Source organism: Anomaloglossus baeobatrachus, chromosome 9, assembly GCF_048569485.1.
Source record: "Anomaloglossus baeobatrachus isolate aAnoBae1 chromosome 9, aAnoBae1.hap1, whole genome shotgun sequence".
In the NCBI taxonomy this organism is placed as follows: Eukaryota; Metazoa; Chordata; class Amphibia; order Anura; family Aromobatidae; genus Anomaloglossus; species Anomaloglossus baeobatrachus.
In genome coordinates this window covers 19,736,267-19,762,153 of record NC_134361.1, presented here as the reverse complement: position 1 = coordinate 19,762,153, position 25,887 = coordinate 19,736,267, and the positions used below count along the sequence as shown (strand labels likewise).

Below are 25,887 nucleotides of genomic sequence, written 5' to 3'. Positions count from 1 at the left end.
GAAGATCAGTGTATGAAGGAGCGACCTGAAAGATCTGGAGATCAGTGTATGGAGGAGCAACCTGAAAGATCTGGAGAAGATCAGTGTATGGAGGAGCGACCTGAAAGATCTGGAGAAGATCAGTGTATGAAGGAGCGACCTGAAAGATGTGGAGAAGATCAGTGTATGAAGGAGCGACCTGAAAGATGTGGAGAAGATCAGTGTATGGAGGAGCGACCTGAAAGATGTGGAGAAGATCAGTGTATGAAGGAGCGACCTGAAAGATGTGGAGAAGATCAGTGTATGGAGGAGCGACCTGAAAGATCTGGAGAAGATCAGTGTATGGAGGAGCGACCTGAAAGATGTGGAGAAGATCTGTATATGGAGGAGTCACCAAAATCCCTGCTGCAGTGTGTGCAAACCTCGTCAAGAACCACAGGAAGCATCTGACCTCTAACTGCAAACAAAGGTTTCTACCAAATATTAAGTTCTGTTTTCTTTTGTATCAAATGCATTTTATTGCATAAAGTAAGCGAATTAAAAAAAAAAAAAAATTCAGGAAGTCCCATTCTATGATTTATTTTATTCTGTCACAGTTGAAGTTACCTACGATAAAATTTACAGACCACCATTCTTTCTAGTTGGGAAAATCTGCAAAAATGTGGATGATCAAATACTTATTTTAAAATACTATATACATTTTTTTTTTTTTTTTTTTTTAAATCTAGAAAAGTAGAACTTTTTCTCCCCTTTTCACTCAGCAGTTATTTACAGATTCCTATACATTTATAAAGATCAGATGTACTGGGACATCTGCTTCCCCCCAGTGTCCAGCATAAACAGCATCTCTGCACAGAATGCCTGTACAAACCAAGTGCAGGTGCTCTGTGCATCATGGCGGGCATGATCATTTCTGTACACCTTCCCACCTGCTTGTTTTCCCCTCCATCTCCCTCCTCAATCTATAGAGTAAGAGAAAGGTGGCGACTGAGGGCGGCAAGGTGGCTCAGTGGTTAGCACTGCAGTCTTATGGTGGCTCAGTGGTTAGCACTGCAGCCTTGCAGCACTGGGGTCCTGGGTTCAAATCCCACCAATAACTCTGCAAGGAGTTTGTATGTTCTCCTCGTGGGTTTCCTCCGGGTTCTCCGGTTTTCTCCCACACTCCAAAAAAATACAGATAGGGACTCTAGATTGTGAGCCCCAATGGGGACAGTGTTGCCAATGTATGTAAAGCGCTGTGGAATTAATAGCGATATATAAATGAACTATATTATTGTTTTCCCATCTATCAGGTGGGAAGGTGCACTGATCAAGCCCACCATGATGCACCAAGCACCTGCACTTGGTTCGAACAGTTATTCTGCGCTGCCAGAGGCCCTTTAATATCTGTTCCATTTCCTCTTAGCTTGGCTCACAGCACTTATTAGGGTAAAGTGCATCTCTGCACACAGGTTTCAGTAGCTGGTATCAGACAGGACTGGAGCACACCTGCACTGAGACTGTGTGTGTGTGTGTGTGTGTGTGTGTGTGTGTGTGTGTGTGTGTGTGTGTGTGTGTGTGTGTGTGTGCACACAATTCTGAGCTCTTGCAGTGTCAAAGCATCAGTAAAGCTAGTTTCACAAATCCAGCTTTTCGGCGGTATCGGCACAGTGTATACAGTACAATGGCAGCGCATCCAGTACAGCGTATATATGTGACCCAGAAGTTACCGTGCTGCCATTGTACTGTATCACACTGTCCTGGAGTCCACCAAATAGCCAGATGTGTGAAACTAGCCTAAGGTAATGCATGTACACAGTAAATGCACAAGCAGAATAGTGAGTGCAGCTCTGGAGTATAATACAGGAGGTAACTCAGGATTAGTAATGTAATGTGCAGAATACTGAGTCTTTTCCTAGGTTTACTGTATTTTCCAATGACCACACAAATACACAGTCTAGAAAACCATTTTCATTCCTTTATTCCCATTACTAAAAAATAAAAATATATAGGGAGAAATATCCAAGGACCTAAATCAAAAGTTTCCATCAGCCCAAAGAAAGCACCTGGATACAGAGAGCAGGCAGGAGTGCAGAGCTGCGACCATACAGCCCGCACACCAGGTGGCGCTGTCACTTTGCACAAGAAGGGGGAAAAAAACCAAACAATTCCTTGCCAAGTAATAGACAATTGGGCAGCATTATATTGCGATGGCGGCGGACAGACGACTGTAGCATGTTCTCACAATACAAGCTCATTATATGTCCTAGTTATATACAAAGCAGTAGGAACGTCCCATCACCACCTCTAATCTCTCATAGTTCGCTCTGTATATATCACGGTGCACTATAAGTCTGACCTATGGTGGCGTTACTAACTTTTCTACTGGTATAAAAGGGTCAATAGCAAAATTACCAAGATGTTGGCCGGGGAAGGGGAGACTTTCATGATTGTAGTTTGGGCCAAAAAAAAAGAAAATTAATGACGTGGAGCAGACCATGATATCACATTGTAGAATCACTGTGTCCGGGGTGAGGGGCGCAGGGCTCCATTGTCAGTCACAAGCTCTCCTACAACAGAGGACGTCACCCGGGAACGAAGCACCGCGGTGCCCTTCTCACAGAGGACGTAGCGAGGGCTCCCGCCTCACACAATGACTGATCTACTCAAACTGTGCGATCAGAACCATCATGGCCACTCCCAGGAGCAGGCCGAATGTTTCCATGACGGACTGCACGGGGCGAGAGTCCTTCAGGAGCTCGGGGATGACGGAGACTGTGGCAATGTAGATGAAACCACCCGCAGTGAACGGAAGGATCCACAAGGTGGCAGCTTCACCGATTCCCTCTGCCAGGAGAGAGCAGGCGGTGCCCGCGAGAGCGCCAAGAGCCGTGCTGAGCTGCAGCATCATCGCCTGCAAGAGACAGAAGACGTTAATGGGAGTCAAGAAATCTAATCCTGTGCCATCATCACCACTTTTACATACAAGACAAAAATATGGCAAAAAGTTCTCACTTTAAGGCCTTGGTTCCAGTTGGACATAGCGACCGACACGGAACCGATATGCTAATGTCCCTCTGCTGCGAGGCGAGGGTCAAATGACTGATCCGATCACAGCTGCAGAATAGAGGGACAGAGCACTTTCTCCCTCCTCCACGGCCTGTCTGAATACATCACACTGCGGTCGGATGACATGCGAGTGCAGTGCGAGGTTTCAAACGCTCCCATAAACTTGTATAGGGGTGTGTGAGCCGAGACTCTTCGAAAGGCAGCATGCTGCGATTCATTTCTCAGGCTAATACGGCATGAGAAATCAATCACAAATGGACACTGCCCCCATAGATTTACACTAGAGAGAGCAATCCAACGTTTTATCGGATTGCACTAGTCCGGGCAAAATGCAAATGCAACCGAGGCCTAGAGTGGAGGATTTCCATCTGCCAAACATTCTCCTTAAATTCAAGCCTCACAGGACATCCTATAGGTTCCCAATGACAACAACTTTGTGCCAAGACAGTGATCCACCACTGGTCAGCTGGAGTTTCCTTGCAGCCATTGTGAGGGGGGGGGGGGGGAAAATGGGGCTATAGGGTTGGTTGTTTCACTAAGGCTAGTTTCACACTTGCGTTGTTTTGACGCAAACGGAATGAGTCATTAATGTAGTACAGTTCATTTTTATTTACATTTGAAGCGCGTTACTATGGCGTGTGTGTCATGCAGTACCCGCTTGTGTCCACATGATGTCATGCTTCCACTGTAAAATGATCTGTACTGTATTTGTAACGGAGCCCGAATCCGTTGAAATAGCGCAAATGTGAAACTGCCCTTATTTTGAACACCAAATAACCCAAATTTAAAGGGAGTTTCCCCTTCATTAACCCCTTCAGCCCCGGGGCACTTTCCGTTTTTGCGTTTTTGTTTTTTGCTCCCCTTCTTCCGAGAGCCGTAACTTTTTTATTTTTCCGTCAATCTTGCCATATGAGGGCTTGTTTTTTGCGGGACAAGTTGTACTTTTAAATGAAACCATAGGTTTTACCATATGGTGTACTGGAAAGCAGCAAAAAAATTCCAAGTGTGGAAAAATTGCAAAAAACGTGTGATGGTACAATAGTTTTTGGGATGTTTTATTCACGGTGTTCACTATATGGTAAAACTGATGTGTGGGTGTGATACCTGAGGTCGGTGCGAGTTTGTAGACACCAAACATGTATAGGTTTACTTGTATCTAAGGGGTTAAAAAAAATTCACAAGTTTGTCCAATAAAAGTGGCGCACGTTTTGCGCCATTTTCCGAAACACGTAGCGTTCTTATTTTTTGGGATCTATGGCTCAGTGACGGCTTATTTTTTGCGTCTCGAGCTGATGTTTCTAATGGTAGCATTTTTGCGCAGATGCTACGTTTTGATCGCCTGTTATTACATTTTGCGTAAAACTTGCGGCGACCAAAAAACGTAATTTTGGTGTTTGGAATTTTTTTGCCACTACGCCGTTTACAAATCAGATTAATTGATTTTATATTTTGATAGATCGGGCATTTCTGAACGCGGCGATACCAAATATGTGTATATTTATTTATTTTTTAACCCTTTAATTTTCAATGGGGGGAAAAGGGGGTGATTTGAACTTTTAGGTTTTTTGTTTTTTTTTTAATTTTTTAAAACTTTTTTTTTACTTTTTTTATTTTATTTTACTAGTCCCCCTAGGGGGCTATAGCGATCAGCAATCCGATTGCTGATCGCTATCTGCTGATCACAGCTAGACCGCTGTAAACAGCAGAAATAGTCACTTTCTTTCTTCCTCTGCTCCATGCCGAGGAAGAATGAAAGTGAAACTTCGTAGCACCAGGCGTCATCACATGACCCTGTGCTACGATGGCAACCACCGAACGTCACGTGATCACTCACGTGACGTCCGGAGGGGGCGGCGGTAAGTAAAAAAAGATGGCCGCGCGCATATAGATCTCGCTGCCAGACTTTGGCAGCGAGATCTAAGGGGTTAATGTTCCGGGTGGAATGCGATTCCACTCGGAACATGTAGGCACAGCTGTTGAAAACAGCTGATATGTGTGCCGATCCACGCCGCCTGCCCGCGGCAGGGGGCGGGGCTTACCGGGACACGATCCATGACGGATATATCCGTCCATGGTCGTGAAGGGGTTAAACACTTTCATAGCAGGGTAAAAAGAAGGGAATTTTGTTACTTACCGTAAATTCCTTTTCTTCTAGCTCCAATTGGGAGACCCAGACGATTGGGTGTATAGCACTGCCCTCCGGAGGCCACACAAAGTATTACACTAAAAAGTGTAAGGCCCCTCCCCTTCTGGCTATACACCCCCCGTGGGATCACGGCTGCTCAGTTTTAGTGCTAAAGCAAGAAGGAGGAAAGCCAATAACTGGTTTAAACAAATTCAATCCGAAGTAACATCGGAGAACTGAAACCGTTCAACATGAACAACATGTGTACCCGAAAAAAAACAAAAATCCCGAGGGAAACAGGGCGGGTGCTGGGTCTCCCAATAGGAGCTAGAAGAAAAGGAATTTACGGTAAGTAACAAAATTCCCTTCTTCTTCGGCGCTCCATTGGGAGACCCAGACGATTGGGACGTCCAAAAGCAGTCCCTGGGTGGGTAAAGTAATACCTCAAGTTAGAGCTGCAAGACAGCCCTCTCCTACGAGGAGGCAACCGCCGCCTGCAGGACTCTTCTACCTAGGCTGGCGTCCGCCGAAGCATAGGTATGCACCTGATAATGTTTGGTGAAAGTGTGCAGACTCGACCAGGTAGCTGCCTGGCACACCTGCTGAGCCGTAGCCTGGTGTCGCAATGCCCAGGACGCACCCACGGCTCTGGTAGAGTGGGCCTTCAGCCCTGATGGAACCGGAAGCCCAGCAGAACGGTAGGCTTCAAGAATTGGTTCTTTGATCCATCGAGCCAGGGTGGCTTTAGAAGCCTGCGATCCTTTGCGCTTACCAGCGACAAGGACAAAGAGTGCATCCGAGCGGCGCAGGGTCGCCGTGCGGGAAATGTAGATTCTGAGTGCTCTCACGAGATCCAACAAATGCAAGTCCTTTTCATACCTATGAACTGGATGAGGACAAAAGGAAGGTAAGGAGATATCCTGATTGAGATGAAAAGAGGATACCACCTTAGGGAGAAACTCCTGAATCGGGCGCAACACTACCTTGTCCTGGTGAAAAACCAGGAAGGGAGCTTTGGATGACAGCGCTGCCAGCTCGGATACCCTCCGAAGAGACGTGACCGCTACCAGAAAGGCCACTTTCTGTGAGAGCCGAGAAAGTGAAACATCCTTCAGAGGCTCGAAGGGCGGCTTCTGGAGAGTAACTAGTACCCTGTTCAGATCCCATGGATCTAACGGCCGTTTGTACGGAGGGACGATGTGACAAACCCCCTGCAGGAATGTGCGTACCTGAGGAAGTCGTGCTAGACGCTTTTGAAAAAATACCGATAGCGCTGAGACTTGCCCTTTAAGGGAGCCGAGCGATAAGCCTTTTTCCAAACCAGATTGCAGGAAGGAAAGAAAAGTAGGCAATGCAAATGGCCAGGGGGACACTCCCTGTGCCGAGCACCAGGATAAGAAAATCTTCCACGTTCTGTGGTAGATCTTAGCAGACGTGGGCTTCCTAGCCTGTCTCATGGTGGCCACGACCCCTTGAGATAATCCTGAAGATGCTAGTATCCAGGACTCAATGGCCACACAGTCAGGTTCAGGGCCGCAGAATTCAGATGGAAAAACGGCCCTTGTGACAGTAAGTCTGGCCGATCTGGTAGCGCCCACGGTTGGCCGACCGTGAGATGCCACAGATCCGGATACCACGACCTTCTCGGCCAGTCTGGGGCGACGAGCAGGACGCGGCGGCAATCGGACCTGATCTTGCGTAGCACTCTGGGCAAGAGTGCCAGAGGGGGAAACACATAGGGCAGTTGGAACTGCGACCAATCTTGCACTAAGGCGTCTGCCGCCAGAGCTCTGTGATCGCGAGACCGTGCCATGAAAGTTGGGACCTTGTTGTTGTGCCGGGACGCCATTAGGTCGACGTCCGGCATCCCCCAGCGGCGACAGATTTCCTGAAACACGTTCGGGTGAAGGGACCATTCCCCTGCGTCCATACCCTGGCGACTGAGGAAGTCCGCTTCCCAGTTTTCTACGCCGGGGATGTGAACTGCGGATATGGTGGAAGCCGTGGCTTCCACCCACATCAGAATCCGCCGGACTTCCTGGAAGGCTTGCCGACTGCGTGTCCTGCCTTGGTGGTTGATGTATGCCACCGCTGTGGAGTTGTCCGACTGAATTCGGATCTGCTTTCCTTCCAGCCACTGCTGAAAGGCTTGTAGGGCAAGATACACTGCCCTGATTTCCAGAACATTGATCTGAAGGGTGGACTCCTGCTGAGTCCACGTACCCTGAGCCCTGTGGTGGAGAAAAACTGCTCCCCACCCTGACAGACTCGCGTCTGTCGTGACCACCGCCCAGGATGGGGGTAGGAAGGACCTTCCTTGTGATAATGAGGTGGGAAGAAGCCACCATTGAAGAGAGTCCTTGGCCGTCTGGGAAAGGGAGACTTTCCTGTCCAAGGACGTCGACTTCCCGTCCCATTGGCGGAGAATGTCCCATTGAAGTGGGAGCAGATGAAACTGCGCAAACGGGACTGCCTCCATTGCTGCCACCATCTTCCCCAGGAAGTGCATGAGGCGTCTTAAGGGGTGCGACTGGCCTTGAAGGAGAGAGTGCACCCCTGTCTGTAGTGAACGCTGCTTGTCCATCGGAAGCTTCACTGTCGCTGAGAGAGTATGAAACTCCATGCCAAGATATGTTAATGATTGGGTCGGTGACAGATTTGAGTTTGAAAAGTTGATGATCCACCCGAAAGTCTGGAGAGTCTCCAGCGCAACGTTCAGGCTGTGTTGGCATGCCTCTTGAGAGGGTGCCTTGACAAGTAGATCGTCCAAGTAAGGGATCACCGAGTGTCCCTGAGAGTGCAAGACTGCTACCACTGCCGCCATGACCTTGGTGAAAACCCGTGGGGCTGTCGCCAGACCAAATGGCAGGGCTACGAACTGAAGGTGTTCGTCTCCTATAACGAAGCGTAGAAAACGCTGGTGCTCTGGAGCAATCGGCACGTGGAGATAAGCATCTTTGATGTCTATTGATGCTAGGAAATCTCCTTGAGACATTGAGGCAATGACGGAGCGGAGGGATTCCATCCGGAACCGCCTGGTTTTCACGTGCTTGTTGAGCAGTTTTAGGTCCAGAACAGGACGGAAAGAGCCGTCCTTTTTTGGCACCACAAATAGATTGGAGTAAAAACCCTGACCTCTTTCCTGAAGAGGAACAGGGATCACCACTCCCTCTGCCCTTAGAGAGCACACCGCTTGCAGAAGAGCATCGGCTCGGTCGGGATGTGGGGAAGTTCTGAAGAACCGAGGCGGAGGACGAGAACTGAACTCTATCCGGTACCCGTGAGACAAAATGTCTGTTACCCACCGGTCTTTGACCTGTGGCAGCCAAATGCCGCAAAAGCGGGAGAGCCTGCCACCGACCGAGGATGCGGAGAGAGGAGGCCGAAAGTCATGAGGCAGCCGGCTTGGAAGTGGTTCCTCCGGCTGCTTTCTTTGGACGTGAGTGAGTCCGCCAGGAATCTGAGCTCCTCTGCTCCTTCTGAGTCCTTTTGGACGAGGAGAATTGGGTCCTGCCCGAACCTCGAAAGGACCGAAACCTCGACTGTCCCTTCCACTGCTGAGGTTTGCTTGATCTGGGCTGGGGTAAGGAAGAATCCTTACCCTTGGACTGTTTAATGATTTCCGCCAATTGCTCACCAAACAGCCTGTCTTGAGATAATGGCAAACTGGTTAAGCATTTTTTGGAAGCAGAATCTGCTTTCCATTCCTTGAACCATAAGGCTCTGCGTAAAACCACCGAGTTGGCGGACGCCATTGACGTACGGCTGGTAGAGTCCAAGACCGCATTGATAGCGTAAGTCGCAAACGCAGACATTTGTGAGGTCAAGGACGTCACTTGCGGCACTGATGGACGTATAATCAAGTCCACCTGCGCCAGACCAGCTGAAATAGCTTGGAGTGCCCACACGGCTGCGAATGCTGGAGCAAACGACGCGCCGATAGCTTCATAGACAGATTTCAACCAAAGGTCCATCTGTCTGTCATTGGCATCTTTAAGTGAAGCCCCATCTTCCACTGCAACTATGGATCTAGCCGCAAGCCTGGAGATTGGGGGGTCCACCTTTGGACACTGGGTCCAGCGTTTGACCACGTCAGGGGGAAAGGGATAACGTGTATCCTTAAGACGTTTGGAGAAACGCTTATCTGGATAAGCATGGTGTTTCTGGACTGCTTCTCTGAAGTCCGCGTGGTCCAGAAAAGAGCTCAATTTACGTTTGGGATACCTGAAATGGAATTTCTCCTGCTGTGCTGCTGCCTCCTCCGCTGGAGGAGAAATATCCAGCAGTCTATTGATGGCCGCTATAAGATCATTCACCATGGCGTCACCATCAGGGGTATCCAGGTTTAGAGCGGTCTCAGGATTAGACTCCTGATCACCTAGCTCTGTCTCATCATACAGAGAATCCTCTCGCTGAGACCCTGACCAGCGTGATGACGCCGAGTGTCTCTCCCAGCGAGCTCGCTTAGGCTGCCTGGGACTGTCGTCCGAGTCAGAGCCTTCAGCCTGTGATGCCTGGGACCCCCTTGGAGCACGGATTAGTTCCAACTGAGGGGGACCGGGGAACATTGAATCAGCAGTGCCCATGGTCTGAGTGACCGGCCTAGACTGCAAGGTTTCTAGAATTTTTGTCATAGTCACAGACATCTTATCAGCAAAAACTGCAAACTCTGTCCCCGTCACCGGGACAGGGTTCACAGGCGTCTCTGCCTGGGCCACTACTAGCATAGACTCCGGCTGACGAAGTGGCACAGGGACCGAACATTGCACACAATGGGGGTCAGTGGAACCTGCCGGTAGATCAGCCCCACATGCGGTACAGGCAGCATATGAAGCCCGTGCCTTGGCACCCTTGCTTTTTGCGGATGACATGCTGTTGTCTCCTCAGAGCAATATAGGGGTATAAGCCAAGAAGCGACCGTACAGTGCAATATATATATATATATGTACAAACAAAAGTACACAAAAAACAACACTGTGGCACTAGTGGGGTCAGCACTTAGGTGCTGCTTACCGCCCGCTTAATAGCGGGTGTGTGGTCGCCAGAATCCCCTGTCTGGGTCTCCCAGGGCTATGTCCGTTCTCCAGCTCAGACTGCGTGCAGGAATGGCTGCCGGCGTCCTGTGAAGAGGGGCGGGCCGTGGGCGTGTGCAGACAACGAGCGGGAAACTGGCGTCCCACTGTGCCCAGTGAGAGGGCTGGAGTATGTAAATAAGACTCCAGCCCTCGGCGCTGACTATTGTACAGCGTCTCTCCCCTTCCCTGACTGACAGGGCTGGGGGCGGGAACGAACGTAACTAGGCCGCAGAAGCCGGGGACTAGATTTATCAGCGCTGCCGTCGTAAAAGCACGGTCGGCGCGAAGTCCCCGGCGCACCACAAGTCTCAGCCGCGCCGCAGGGCGGCCGGCGCGGTAGTTCCCCACACATAAACTCACTCAGCTAAGCTGCAGTGAGTAAAACCCAGGCGCGCAGCGCTACTGTCCCCGGCGCACTAGAACACCCAGCAACGCTGGAGTGTGTCTGTGCCTGTCTGTACGGGGACACAGAGTACCTGAATGTTGCAGGGCCTTGTCCCTGACGGTACCCAGCTCCGTATCCAGCAGGATCTCCGGGTCTGTGGATGGAGCCCGGCCTCAGAGTCTGGAGGCCGGTAAGATCCCACTTCACCAGAGCCCTCAGGGGGATGGAGAAGGAAAACAGCATGTGGGCTCCAGCCTCCGTACCCGCAATGGGTACCTCAACCTTAACAAACACCGCCAACATGGGGTGAGAAGGGAGCATGCTGGGGGCCCTTTAGTATGGGCCCTCTTTTCTTCCATCCGATATAGTCAGCAGCTACTGCTGACTAAACAGTGGAGCTATGCGTGGATGTCTGACCTCCTTCGCACAAAGCTTGAAAACTGAGCAGCCGTGATCCCACGGGGGGTGTATAGCCAGAAGGGGAGGGGCCTTACACTTTTTAGTGTAATGCTTTGTGTGGCCTCCGGAGGCAGTAGCTATACACCCAATCGTCTGGGTCTCCCAATGGAGCGCCGAAGAAAAAAAAAAGAAGGGAATTTTGTTACTTACCGTAAATTCCTTTTCTTCTAGCTCTTATTGGGAGACCCAGACGATTGGGGTATAGCTACTGCCTCCGGAGGCCACACAAAGCACTACACTAAAAAGTGCAAGGCCCCTCCCCTTCTGGCTATACCCCCCCGTGGTATCACGGGTTCTCCAGTTTTAGTGCCAAAGCAAGAAGGAGGAAAGCCAATAACTGGTTTAAACAAAATTAACTCCGAGTAACATCGGAGAACTGAAAAACCGTTCAACATGAACAACATGTGTACCCGCAAACAACAAAAACATCCCGAAGGACAACAGGGCGGGTGCTGGGTCTCCCAATAAGAGCTAGAAGAAAAGGAATTTACGGTAAGTAACAAAATTCCCTTCTTCTTCAGCGCTCTATTGGGAGACCCAGACGATTGGGACGTCCAAAAGCTGTCCCTGGGTGGGTAAAGAAATACCTCATGTTAGGGCTGCAAAACAGCCCTCCCCTACGGGGGTGTCACTGCCGCCTGCAGGACTCTTCTACCTAAGCTGGCATCCGCCGAAGCATAGGTATGCACCTGATAATGCTTGGTGAAAGTGTGCAGACTGGACCAGGTAGCTGCCTGGCACACTTGGTGAGCCGAAGCCTGGTGTCGAAATGCCCAGGACGCACCCACGGCTCTGGTTGAGTGGGCTTTAAGCCCTGAAGGAACCGGAAGCCCCGCAGAACGGTAGGCCTCTAGAATTGGTTCTTTGATCCATCGAGCCAGTGTGGCTTTAGAAGCCTGCAACCCCTTGCGCGGACCAGCGACAAGGACAAAAAATGCATCGGAACGGCGCATGGGCGCCGTGCGGGAAATGTAGATTCTGAGTGCTCTCACCAGATCTAACAAACGTAAGTCCTTTTCATACCGGTGAACCGGATGAGGACAAAAGGAAGGCAAGGATATATCCTGATTAAGATGAAATGAGGATACGACCTTAGGGAGAAACTCCGGAATGGGGCGCAGCACTACCTTGTCCTGGTGGAACACCAGGAAGTGAGCCTTGGATGACAGAGCTGCCAGCTCAGACACTCGCCGAAGCGATGTGATCGCAACGAGAAACGCCACCTTCTGTGACAGGCGAGAAAGGAAACTTCCTTCAGAGGCTCGAAAGGCGGCTTCTGGAGAGCAACTAATACCCTGTTGAGATCCCATGGATCTAACGGCCGCTTGTACGGGGGTACGATATGACAGACCCCCTGTAGGAACGTGCGCACCTTAGAAAGACGTGCTAGACGCTTCTGAAAAAAAAAAAAACACGGATAGTGCCGAGACTTCCCCCTTAAGGGAGCCGAGCGACAAGCCCTTTTCTAACCCCGAGTGCAGGAAGGAAAGAAAAGTAGGCAATGCAAATGGCCAGGGAGACACTCCCTGAGCCGAGCACCAGGATAAGAAAATCTTCCACGTTCTGTGGTAGATCTTAGCAGAGGTGGACTTCCTAGCCTGTTTCATGGTGGCAACGACCCCTTGGGATAATCCTGAAGACGCTAGGATCCAGGACTCAATGGCCACACAGTCAGGTTCAGGGCCGCAGAATTCCGATGGAAAAACGGCCCTTGGGACAGTAAGTCTGACCGGCCTGGTAGTGACCACGGTCGGCCGACCGTGAGATGCCACAGATCCGGGTACCACGATCTCCTCGGCCAGTCTGGGGCGACGAGTATGACGCGGCTGCAATCGGATCTGATTTTTTGCGCAGTACTCTGGGCAAGAGTGCCAGAAGTGGAAACACATATGTGAGCCGGAACTGCGACCAATCTTGCACGAAGGCGTCTGCCGCCAGAGCTCTGTGATCGCGCGATCGTGCCATAAATGCCGGGACCTTGTTGTTGTGCCGAGACGCCATTAGGTCGACGTCCGGCACCCCCCAGCGGCGACAGATTTCCTGAAACACGTCCGGGTGAAGGGACCATTCCCCTGCGTCCATACCCTGGCGACTGAGGAAGTCTGCTTCCCAGTTTTCTACGCCCGGGATGTGAACTGCGGATATGGTGGATGCTGTGTCCTCCACCCACATGAGGATTCGCCGGACTTCCTGGAAGGCTTGCCGACTGCGCGTCCCTCCTTGGTGGTTGATGTATGCCACCGCTGTGGAGTTGTCCGACTGGATTCGGAACTGCCCTCTGTCTAGCCACTGCTGGAAAGCTAGTAGGGTAAGATACCCTGCCCCGATTTCCAGAACATTGACCTGAAGGGTGGACTCCTGCTGAGTCCACGTCCCCTGAGCCCTGTGGCGGAGACAAACTGCTCCCCACCCTGACAGACTCGTATCTGTCGTGACCACTGCCCAGGATGGGGGTAGGAAGGATCTTCACTGTGACAATGAGGTGGGAATAAGCCACCATTGCAGAGAGTCCTTGGCCGTCTGGGAAAGGGAGACTTTCCTGTCCAGGGAGGTTGACTGCCCGTCCCATTGGCGGAGAATGTCCCCTTGCAGTTGGCGCAGATGAAACTGCGCAAAGGGAACTGCCTCCATGGCTGCCACCATCTTCCCTAGGAAGTGCATGAGGCGCCTTAAGGGGTGCGACTGGCCTTGAAGGAGAGACTGCACCTCTGTTTGCAGTGAACGCTGCTTGTTCAGCGGAAGCTTCACTATCGCTGATAGAGTGTGAAACTCCATGCCGAGATACGTTAGTGATTGAGTCGGTGACAGATTTGACCTTGCCAAATTGATGATCCACCCGAAAGTCTGGAGAGTCTCCAGCGTAACATTCAGGCTGCGTTGTCATGCCTCGAGGGAGGGTGCTTTGACGAGTAGATCGTCCAAGTAAGGGATCACCGGGTGTCCCTGAGAGTGCAAGACTGCTACCACTGCTGCCATGACCTTGGTGAACACCCGTGGGGCTGTCGCCAGACCGAATGGCAGAGCTACGAACTGAAGATGGTCGTCTCCCATCACAAAACGTAGAAAACGTTGGTGCTCCGTAGCAATTGGCACGTGGAGATAGGCATCTTTGATGTCTGTTGAGGCAAGGAAGTCTCCTCGAGACATTGAAGTAATGACGGATCGGAGGGATTCCATCCGGAACCGCCTGGCGTTCGCATGCTTGTTGAGCAGTTTTAGGTCCAGAACAGGACGGAAGGAGCCGTCCTTTTTTGGAGCCACAAAGAGATTGGAGTACAAACCCTCGCCCTCGTTCCTGAGGGGGGACAGGGATCACCACTCCATCTGCTCTTAGAGCGTCCACCGCCTGCAGCAGGGCATCTGCTCGGTGGGGAGGTGGGGCCGTTCTGAAGAATGGAGTCGGAGGACGAGAACAGAACACTGTCCTGTGCACGTGAGCACAATGTCCGTCACCCACCGGTCTGTGACCTGTGGCAGCTAAATGTCGCCAAAGGCGGGGGAGTCTGCCATCAACCGCGGATGCGGAGAGAGAGAGAGAGAGCTGAGAGTCATGAGGAGACCGCCTTGGTAGCGGTTCCTCCGGCTGCCTACCTTGGGCGTGATTGAGCCCGGCCGGAATCTGAGCCCGTCTGAGGTTTTGTAGCCCTTTTGCACGAGGACAATTGGGACCTGCCCGAGCATGGGAAGGACCGAAACCTCGACTGTACTTTTAGGACAGCATGAATAGGGTAAGTCGCAGTGCAGACATTGCGGGATTACGGACGCCTCTGCGGTACAGATGTACATGTGCTCAAGGCCAGCTGCGCAAGAACAGCTGAAAAGGTTAGGTTGCCTATACGGCCGCCGATAGCGTCCTAGACAGATTTCAACCAGAGTCCATCTGTCTGTGAATGACATCTTTAAGTGAAGCCCCATCTCCAGTGCAACTATGGCTCTAGACGCAAGCCTGGAGATTGGAAAATCCACCTTTGTACCCTGGGTCCAGCGCTTGACCACGTCAGGGGAAAAGGGATAACGTGTATCTTAAAAAACGTTTGGAGAAGACGCTTATCTGGTAAGCGTGGTGTTTCTGGACTGCTTCTCTGAAGTCAGCGTGGCCAGAAAAATACTCAATATCCGTTTGAGATACTGAAAAGGGACTTCTCCTGCTGGGAAGCCGACTCCTCCACTGGGGGAGCTGAGGGAGAAAGATCCAACCTTCCATTGATGGACGCTATAGGATCATTCCGTATGGCGTTACCATCCGGTGTATCCGGATTGATAGCGATGTCAGGATCAAAGTCCTGGAGAGCTGCCTTATCATACAGAGAGTCCTCCTGGGACCCCCCCGTTCCAAATGAGGTTGGTCAGGAAGATTGCCCATGGCCTGTCTGGACTGCAAGTCTCTATCTTATGACAATATATCTGTCGAAACTACAACTCCGTCCCTGTCCTTGGACAGGGATGACAGGTGGTTTCTTTGGCCACGACTAGTAGAGACCCCGGCAGACGAAGTGCTAGAGACCCCGGCAGACGAAGTGCTACAGGGGAGCATGCACACAATGGGACGGTGCCATGAACAGCATCCCATGTAGTAAAAACAGCACTGAAAATCTGTGTTGCTTTTTTGCCGCTGCCGACTAGCCATCTAGAAGTATATAGCCAAGATTGGTGACCGTACAGTGCAATGTATAGCATACAAGCATAAAGTACAAATGAACACTGCAGCACAAGCAATACAAGCAGCATAGAAGCCTGTGCCCTGGCACCTCTGCTCTTCTGCTGCTGTAGACTAGTCATCTAGGGAAATATAGCCCAGAAGAGTGACCATACAGTGCAATGTATAGCATACAAGCACGAGTACAAATGCACACTGCAGCCCATGCAATACAAGCAGCATAGAAAAAAACCTGTGCCCCAGCACCCTTGGTTTTCTGCTGCTGTAGTCTAGCCATTCCAGGAGAATATAGCTAAGACTAGCGACTGTACAGTGCAATGTATAGCATACAAGCATAAATACAAATGAACACTTCAGTACGTGCAATACAAGCAGCATAGAAAGCCTGTGCCTTAGCACACCTGCTTTCCTGCTGCTGATGTGTCGCTCTCCAAGCGGGCATATAGCGACCTATGCAGTTAAAATACACATGTATACACTGCAGTATATATTGGGGTCAGCACTATGTGTGCCGCTTACCGCCCGCCTATAAGCGGGTGTATGGTCGCCACCGTCCTGCCTGGTTGCCGAAAGTCCGAGCTCGGACTGCAGTAATGGCTGCCGGCGTCTTCCCCAGCTCGTGTGAGGAGGGGCGGGCCGTGGGCGTGCCCCAAGTCAGAGCGGGAATCCGGCGTCCGACAGTGTGCAGTGAGAGGGCTGGAGCATGTAAAAAGGCTCCAGCCCTCGGCGCTGCTGATTGCTCAGCGTCTGTCCCCTTCCCTGAGTGACAGGGAGGGGGCGGGAACGAAGCGGCACTAGGCCGCAGAAGCCGGGGACTGGATTTATAAGCGCCGCCGCCGTAAAAGCGCGGTCGGCGCCCAGTCCCCGGCGAACTACAAGTCCCAGCCGCGCCGCCGCTCCCGGAGCGTCCGGCGCGGTAGTTCCCAATACACAAAGTCACTCAGCAAAGCTGCAGTGACTGTAACCCTTTACTGTCCCCGGCGCACTAGCACACCCAGCAAGTCTGGAGTGTGCTGTGTCTGTGTGTCCGGGGACACAGAGTACCTGTAATGGTGCAGGGCCATGTCCCTGAACGGTACTCCAGCTCCGTATCCAGCAGGTTCAAATGGGTCTGTGGATGGAGCCCGGCGTCAGAGCTTTGAGGCCGGCAGGATCCCACTTCCTCAGAGCCCCTCAGGGGGATGTGGAAGGAAAGCAGCATGTGGGCTCCAGCCTCCGTACCAGCAATAGGTACCTCAACCTTACAACACCATCAACGGGTGAGAAGGGAGCATGCTGGGGGCCCTATATGGGCCCTCTTTTCTTCCATCCGAAATAGTCAGCAGCTACTGCTGACTAAAATCTGTGGAGCTATGCATGGATGTCTGACCTCCTTCGCACAAAGCTTGAAAACTGGAGAACCCGTGATACCACGGGGGGGTATAGCCAGAAGGGGAGGGGCCTTGCACTTTTTAGTGTAGTGCTTTGTGTGGCCTCCGGAGGCAGTAGCTATACCCCAATCGTCTGGGTCTCCCAATAGAGCGCTGAAGAAAAATCATGTCAACAGCGCTGCAGCCAAATCACTGGGCTCAGTGTCTTGTGCAGTCGCCCGCTGAGCACAATAATCAGCTACTGGGCCGTTAACATGGTGTTTGCCCTCCCCCAGATACCAACACACACTAAAATATAACACACGCATGCACTTTTTTCCCCTCTTACCAAATTCTTTAAGAAAAAAAATGTATCCCCGGGTTTGGACAAGTGCACCGTGCATCAGGTGTGCAGACCAAAGTTATCGACACCGCTCCCTTCCTGACAACCCCTTTAATTAGGAGACCTGGTCTGTGGAGTTTTTTTTTTTTGTTTGTTTTTTTAAGCCAAACCATTTTCTAATGGACACTGAATTTGGGTTCTTAGAAATAAGATTTTTTTTTTTTGTTTTTGTACTCAATTTAAATACTATTTTAATTTCTTATTCACAATCCCATATGTGGGGGTCATTTTGGTATTGAGGCGTTTTACTTTTCGTGTGTCCCATTTCATTTTACTTATAGCCAATACCTTTTTCTTAGTGCAGCCGCTCTGCACCAGAATAGCAAAGTCTCCGATCTCGTGGGGAACTTCATGCAGCAGGATGGTGATTGTGGTGACGATTCCCACGTTGCTGCTAACCAGGAAAGAGGCTCCGATTGCCAAACCGTCTGTAAAGTTGTGTGTGAAGTCGGCCGCGAGGTTCAGGTATCCAGAAACAGTCATGTCTGCAGGGGGAGGGGAAGGAGGCAGTTAGGAGGCAGATTATCATTGGGAGAAGATCTGAGTATGGCTGACTGTGATACAACCTGTGTGTGCCTTCTCTTTTCCAGACTTGCTGCTGCTCTTGCTGTTGGTCTCCTTGGTCCTCTGTCTCACTCCCTCCTTGCCATCTTGCTTGTCATCCTTCTCCTTTGAGGACGGGCTTTGTTTGGGCTCTATGAGGCACGAGACACATCAGCATTGTACAGTAAACAGCAGCCAATGACTGATGAGATAGTGATGTACCCTGGCTGTGGCTGTGTCCGTGACCGGCATGTCCCTTCAGATGACGCACAAACTTCTCCACCACAAGAAAAGCGATGATTCCCGCCAGAACCCATAAACCAACAGACATCATGTGGGCATGACTATGATCTGGAAGAAGGAAAATGGAATGTGTCAGAATTAAGGGAAACCGCTCATCAATGTAATCATCGTGTCACCAACATAAGGGAGCAGTGATAGATCTAACATGTCAGCAACGATCTCCTGGATGCCGGGGACAAGAGCGGAGCGGCTGAGACTCCACCGATGCCGCTCATCTCAGAGAAGCCGGTAATGGCTGCTCGCTCCCTTCTTCTGTTCTTGTATGTAATGGAAATCAGAGCGACTGGTGACCAAATTCCTCTTGGCCCGAGATACTTGTCAGATATGCATTAACATCCATTAGAAATAAAAATAATGTGGAGCTGGGAAAACCTCCAACCAATGCTGAATGCTCACCGTGAGAGTGTCCATGTCCGTGAGACTCATGAGCCTCTTCCTCAGGCGGGTGATGAGAGTGCGGCTCTGCGGAAACATACAAGTTATAATACAATAATGAGAAATTAACGCCACAGCTGCGCTAAAACTACAACTCCCAGCATACCCCCCACCGGCTGATTTAAAAGGGTACTTGTCACCATGAAATGCAGTCCAATCTGTGGGACCATTGTTATATAGAGTGGGGGGGGGGGTTGCTGAGCAGGTGGATATATAGTTTGGTGAGAAATCATTTAGTAAAAGGTTTTTTTACCCCACTTGCGATTTTCTGGTGCGAGTGCAATCCAATGTTTTAATCAATGAGGCAATGTCATCCTTTTATTTCTCGACACGCATCATACTTTCAGTGCAATCCCAGCATGCTGCGTTTGGCAGCGAGTCTCAGCTCATTCACCCCCATACAAGTATATAGGAGCGTGTGAAACATCGCACTGCACTCACATGTTATGCGACTGCAGTGTGATATATGCAGAGACAGGCCGGGGAGGAGATGGGGAGGCTGTCAGCTTTTCTTCTAAGTCTACATGTAGATAAAGCGGTCACTGATAGGACTGAAAATGCCAGAAAAAGCAGAGGATTAAATGATGAAACTACAAGTTATATTGAATCTTATCCCTAAACTATATCAATCTGCTCAGCTTTCCCTGTTCTATAACAAGGTCCCTGCAGATTGGACTGCATGTGCATGGTGACAGGTCCCCTTCAAAGGCAAGGTTTACCTTTGTAATATTTCTTTTTTTTGTTGTGCATTATGGCACTTATTCTTTTATGCATTTTACAGTCTGCAGGAGTTTCTATACATTGAAGGCTGCTCTGTCACTTTGCTGCCCAAATCAGTCAGCTGAGCGCCCTCCCTCTGCAATCAGGAGAACATGAACTTAGTCAGATTTTTCTTATTTTTTTTTTTAGGAAAATAATGAAAAAGCCCAAACTCTTTTCCAGTTAATGTGCACACGAGTTGTGCTCCGTCACTCGCAACATGAAACAGCACATTGGATCATGCAGATGGCCTGGTGCTGGCCATCACTTGCATGTCTATTAAGCCGGCTCATGAGAGCATGACAAATGCGCAAGTTCACTGTGCAGGATGATGGCAAAAGAAGGAGAGCGGCAATATCCAGGTGGCGAGTTGATAGATCTGGGCATATGCCCCAAGTCATTCCTTCACAGATCAAAGCGGTACCAGCAGAGGAGTGGGGGTCGGGGGGGGACACCTGTCCGTGAGCTGGAGTGATGAATTTGGGCAGCATGGAGACAGAGGAGCCTGTAGTGTAAAGACACATTGGCAGCTGCAGAGGATAAACTGTTTGAAACGAAAAATTAAAAAAGGAAAGTCAACAACCAAACAAATAATTGCTGCTTCATACCCAGCGCATGGGGAATAAGATGTAAAAAGGCGTCTCCCAGAAGCCCCCCGGAGGCGAAACTCAGCAGCAGCTTCAGCAGGGACTGGTGCTGGCTGCTGTTGGACTGCACCGGGATCAGGAAGAGGATGAAGAAAGGAGCAGCCGAGATCAGCAGCGTGGCACATATCGCCTGCAAGAAAGAACAAGACGTGAGAAGGAGGCAGATGTCCGAGAGGTGGGGAACAGTCTGCACCGCAGGATAAAAATACCAGAAGAGGGAAGGAAAGCGTGAGATCAAAACCACATGTACAAGAGGGGCCGGACAGGTGGTACGAGGGACCAAGGACTGTAAAACTAAGAATTGTCAGCAAAGACATACACCCTGTACCTGAAGGGTATATATATCTAGCTTTAATCTACAGTATATACACATACAGATATAAGCCACATAAAAACTGGAGTCAATGTGTACATGCATTACATTACTGATGCACCTCCTGTATTATACTCCAGAGCTGCACTCGCTATTCTGCTGGTGCAGTCACTGTGTACATACATTACTGATCCGGAGTTACCTCCTGTATTATACCCCAGAGCTGCACTCGCTATTCTGCTGGTGCAGTCACTGTGTACATACATTACTGATCCGGAGTTACCTCCTGTATTATACTCCAGAGCTGCACTCGCTATTCTGCTGGTGCAGTCACTGTGTACATACATTATTGATCCCCAGTTCCCTCCTGTATTTTACTCACTATTCTGCTTGTTGAGACCCTCAAAACAAGTTTAAAATTTTAGTCTGCAGATTTATGAGTGCAGCTCTGGAACATCACAGCTTTTCTGGTCTAGTAATTGAACATTTCTGCTTGCTGTCAGTAAATGGACCAAATATTCAAGGGAACCAGTCACCGATTTATGCCGCCCACACCGCATGTAGCAGGAGTCAGAGCCGGGCAGCACGATTACAGTCAGGTATTTTTTTCTTATGAAATCCTCCGTCATTTTGGAGAAATCAGTATCCAAGAGGTGACCAGGCTAATCTGACACATCCATCAGATGGCCCGATCCCTTTAATCTAGGGGCTGAAAGCCTAGAAAAGACAAACAGCTGAGCAGTACACAAAGCCCACACGTGCAGTCATACACTCCGGCATGGTTCGGCTGCTCCAGTCCATACGCTCAGGTCAGCGCTTACTTACGTAGGTCCACAGTGTGACCGGTTCCATCTTCTCTCTGGAGTCATGAGGCGGGTGTGCGACTGAGTCCTTCAAGGCCTCTCTTTTGACACGTTCCTCCTCTGCTCCCTGGGGTGGAGCGTCCCCCATAGTCCAGCGGTTCTTAAATTCTTCAAAATCATCGTGACCGTGTTCATGGCCGTGGTGGACGTCCTCATGGCTGTGACCATGGTGACCTTCATGGCTGTGACCATGGTGACCTTCATGACTGTGTCCATGGTGACCTTCATGACTGTGTCCATGGTGACCTTCATGACTGTGTCCATGGTGATGACCCTCATGACTGTGTCCATGGTGACCATGGCTATGGCCATGATGGTGTCCTGCGTGGCTGTGACCATGGTGCACATCCTGAGCAAACGCAACAGTTATCAGGAAGCCGACAACGGCAAGAGCCGCAAATCTCCTCAGCCAGCGCGACTCCATCCTACCTGAGAAAATACAAAACCACCGAGTATGAAAGACCGAGACACCGCCAGCGGCAAATCCGGCAGCCTCCCTCTCTCCCTCCTCCTCCTCACCACCATTACTCCGGCAGCCTCCCCCCTCTCCCTCCCCCTCCCCCTCCTCACCACCATTACTCCGGCAGCCTCCCTCTCTCCCTCCTCCTCCTCCTCCTCCCCACCATTACTCCGGCAGCCTCCCTCTCTCCCTCCTCCTCCTCCCCACCATTACTCCGGCAGCCTCCCCCTCTCCCTCTCTCCCTCCTCCTCCTCCTCCTCCTCCCCACCATTACTCCGGCAGCCTCCCTCTCTCCTCCTCCTCCCCACCATTACTCCGGCAGCCTCCCTCTCTCCCTCCTCCTCCTCCCCACCATTACTCCGGCAGCCTCCCTCTCTCCCTCCTCCTCCTCCTCCTCCTCCTCCCCACCATTACTCCGGCAGCCTCCCCCTCTCCCTCCTCCTCCCCACCATTACTCCGGCAGCCTCCCCCTCTCCCTCCTCCCCCCCACCATTACTCCGGCAGCCTCCCTCTCTCCCTCCTCCCCCCCACCATTACTCCGGCAGCCTCCCTCTCTCCCTCCTCCCCCCCACCATTACTCCGGCAGCCTCCCTCTCTCCCTCCTCCCCCCCACCATTACTCCGGCAGCCTCCCTCTCTCCCTCCTCCCCCCCACCATTACTCCGGCAGCCTCCCTCTCTCCCTCCTCCCCCCCACCATTACTCCGGCAGCCTCCCTCTCTCCCTCCTCCCCCCCACCATTACTCCGGCAGCCTCCCTCTCTCCCTCCTCCCCCCCACCATTACTCCGGCAGCCTCCCTCTCTCCCTCCTCCCCCCCACCATTACTCCGGCAGCCTCCCTCTCTCCCTCCTCCCCCCCACCATTACTCCGGCAGCCTCCCTCTCTCCCTCCTCCCCCCCACCATTACTCCGGCAGCCTCCCTCTCTCCCTCCTCCCCCCCACCATTACTCCGGCAGCCTCCCTCTCTCCCTCCTCCCCCCCACCATTACTCCGGCAGCCTCCCTCTCTCCCTCCTCCCCCCCACCATTACTCCGGCAGCCTCCCTCTCTCCCTCCTCCCCCCCACCATTACTCCGGCAGCCTCCCTCTCTCCCTCCTCCCCCCCACCATTACTCCGGCAGCCTCCCTCTCTCCCTCCTCCCCCCCACCATTACTCCGGCAGCCTCCCTCTCTCCCTCCTCCCCCCCACCATTACTCCGGCAGCCTCCCTCTCTCCCTCCTCCCCCCCACCATTACTCCGGCAGCCTCCCTCTCTCCCTCCTCCCCCCCACCATTACTCCGGCAGCCTCCCTCTCTCCCTCCTCCCCCCCACCATTACTCCGGCAGCCTCCCTCTCTCCCTCCTCCCCCCCACCATTACTCCGGCAGCCTCCCTCTCTCCCTCCTCCCCCCCACCATTACTCCGGCAGCCTCCCTCTCTCCCTCCTCCCCCCCACCATTACTCCGGCAGCCTCCCTCTCTCCCTCCTCCCCCCCACCATTACTCCGGCAGCCTCCCTCTCTCCCTCCTCCTCCCCACCATTACTCCGGCAGCCTCCCTCTCTCCCTCCTCCCCCCCACCATTACTCCGGCAGCCTCCCTCTCTCCCTCCTCCTCCCCACCATTACTCCGGCAGCCTCCCTCTCTCCCTCCTCCTCCCCACCATTACTCCGGCAGCCTCCCTCTCTCCCTCCTCCTCCCCACCATTACTCCGGCAGCCTCCCTCTCTCCCTCCTCCTCCCCACCATTACTCCGGCAGCCTCCCTCTCTCCCTCCTCCTCCCCACCATTACTCCGGCAGCCTCCCTCTCTCCCTCCTCCTCCCCACCATTACTCCGGCAGCCTCCCTCTCTCCCTCCTCCTCCCCACCATTACTCCGGCAGCCTCCCTCTCTCCCTCCTCCTCCCCACCATTACTCCGGCAGCCTCCCTCTCTCCCTCCTCCTCCCCACCATTACTCCGGCAGCCTCCCTCTCTCCCTCCTCCTCCCCACCATTACTCCGGCAGCCTCCCTCTCTCCCTCCTCCTCCCCACCATTACTCCGGCAGCCTCCCTCTCTCCCTCCTCCTCCCCACCATTACTCCGGCAGCCTCCCTCTCTCCCTCCTCCTCCCCACCATTACTCCGGCAGCCTCCCTCTCTCCCTCCTCCTCCCCACCATTACTCCGGCAGCCTCCCTCTCTCCCTCCTCCTCCCCACCATTACTCCGGCAGCCTCCCTCTCTCCCTCCTCCTCCCCACCATTACTCCGGCAGCCTCCCTCTCTCCCTCCTCCTCCCCACCATTACTCCGGCAGCCTCCCTCTCTCCCTCCTCCTCCCCACCATTACTCCGGCAGCCTCCCTCTCTCCCTCCTCCTCCCCACCATTACTCCGGCAGCCTCCCTCTCTCCCTCCTCCTCCCCACCATTACTCCGGCAGCCTCCCTCTCTCCCTCCTCCTCCCCACCATTACTCCGGCAGCCTCCCTCTCTCCCTCCTCCTCCCCACCATTACTCCGGCAGCCTCCCTCTCTCCCTCCTCCTCCCCACCATTACTCCGGCAGCCTCCCTCTCTCCCTCCTCCTCCCCACCATTACTCCGGCAGCCTCCCTCTCTCCCTCCTCCCCCCCACCATTACTCCGGCAGCCTCCCTCTCTCCCTCCTCCCCCCCACCATTACTCCGGCAGCCTCCCTCTCTCCCTCCTCCCCCCCACCATTACTCCGGCAGCCTCCCTCTCTCCCTCCTCCCCCCCACCATTACTCCGGCAGCCTCCCTCTCTCCCTCCTCCCCATTACTCCGGCAGCCTCCCTCTCTCCCTCCTCACCATTACTCCGGCAGCCTCCCTCTCTCCCTCTTCACCATTACTCCGGCAGCCTCCCTCTCTCCCTCCTCACCATTACTCCGGCAGCCTCCCTCTCTCCCTCCTCCTCACCATTACTCCGGCAGCCTCCTTCTCTCCCTCCTCCTCCTCCTCACCATTACTCCGGCAGCCTCCCTCTCTCCCTCCTCCTCCTCCTCACCATTACTCCGGCAGCCTCCCTCTCTCCCTCCTCCTCACCATTACTCCGGCAGCCTCCCTCTCTCCCTCCTCACCATTACTCCGGCAGCCTCCCTCTCTCCCTCCTCCTCCCCACCATTACTCCGGCAGCCTCCTTCTCTCCCTCCTCCTCCTCACCATTACTCCGGCAGCCTCCCTCTCTCCCTCCTCCTCACCATTACTCCGGCAGACAGTCTGCCTCTTACCATTACCATGCCCTCACCTCTGCTCGTTTCTTTCTATGGACCCGGCTCAGACGTGGCACAATATAATCCGGGTTCAAATATCGCGAGATGAAGTACGGGCGGAAGTGGCGGGAATCTGACAGGACCTCAGCTGCCAGCACTTACGGGTCGCGAGATGGGATAAACAAGCGCTGATGTCGCTGCAGCAGGCGGGGCGTGTACAGCGGTTATAATGTTGCTCGTGTTCTTTGCACTCTGGGACTTGTAGCTCTGCTCAGTGTGTGGTGCATGCTGGGACTTGTAGTACCTCCCTGCATATGACACACTGTAATTGCTGCTGTGTGGTGCATGCTGAGACTTTTAGTTCCTCCCTGTATATGACACACTGTAATTGCTGCTGTGTGGTGCATGCTGGGACTTGTAGTTCCTCCCTGTATATGACACACTGTAATTGCTGCTGTGTGGTGCATGCTGGGACTTTTAGTTCCTCCCTGTATATGACACACTGTAATTGCTGCTGTGCGGTGCATGCTGGGACTTTTAGTTCCTCCCTGTATATGACACACTGTAATTGCTGCTGTGTGGTGCATGCTGGGACTTTTAGTTCCTCCCTGTATATGACACACTGTAATTGCTGCTGTGTGGTGCATGCTGGGACTTTTAGTTCCTCCCTGTATATGACACACTATAATTGCTGCTGTGTGGTGCATGCTGGGACTTTTAGTTCCTCCCTGTATATGACACACTGTAATTGCTGCTGTGTGGTGCATGCTGGGACTTTTAGTTCCTCCCTGTATATGACACACTGTAATTGCTGCTGTGTGGTGCATGCTGGGACTTTTAGTTCCTCCCTGTATATGACACACTGTAATTGCTGCTGTGTTGTGCATGCTGGGATTTGTAGTTCCTCCC

General features: G+C 52.4%; 1 protein-coding gene across 1 annotated transcript; it reads right to left on the bottom strand.

Moving 5' to 3' along the window:
* Positions 1-1,916: 1,916 nt before the first annotated feature.
* On the bottom strand, positions 1,917-25,106 carry SLC39A7 (solute carrier family 39 member 7). Its single transcript, XM_075323197.1, has 8 exons — positions 25,014-25,106; positions 21,306-21,772; positions 20,129-20,297; positions 18,723-18,788; positions 18,246-18,374; positions 18,047-18,175; positions 17,769-17,965; positions 1,917-2,872 (listed from the first exon to the last, which is right to left on the bottom strand). Exons 2-8 carry the CDS (start codon positions 21,765-21,767, stop codon positions 2,621-2,623), a joined length of 1,404 nt encoding a protein of 467 aa, XP_075179312.1. The 5' UTR covers positions 21,768-21,772; positions 25,014-25,106; the 3' UTR covers positions 1,917-2,620.
* Between the last annotated feature and the right edge of the window lie 781 nt (positions 25,107-25,887).

What these genes read in the sequence shown, in the direction of transcription:
- SLC39A7 (XM_075323197.1), bottom strand. Translation starts at nt 21,767, where the DNA reads ATGGAGTCGCGCTGGCTGAGGAGATTTGCGGCTCTTGCCGTTGTCGGC. An exon ending in CGGTCACACTGTGGACCTAC is followed by an intron (nt 20,298 to 21,305) that starts GTAAGTAAGCGC and finishes TCTTTCTTGCAG; the next exon opens with GCGATATGTGCCACGCTGCT. An exon ending in CGGACATGGACACTCTCACG is followed by an intron (nt 18,375 to 18,722) that starts GTGAGCATTCAG and finishes TCCTTCTTCCAG; the next exon opens with ATCATAGTCATGCCCACATG.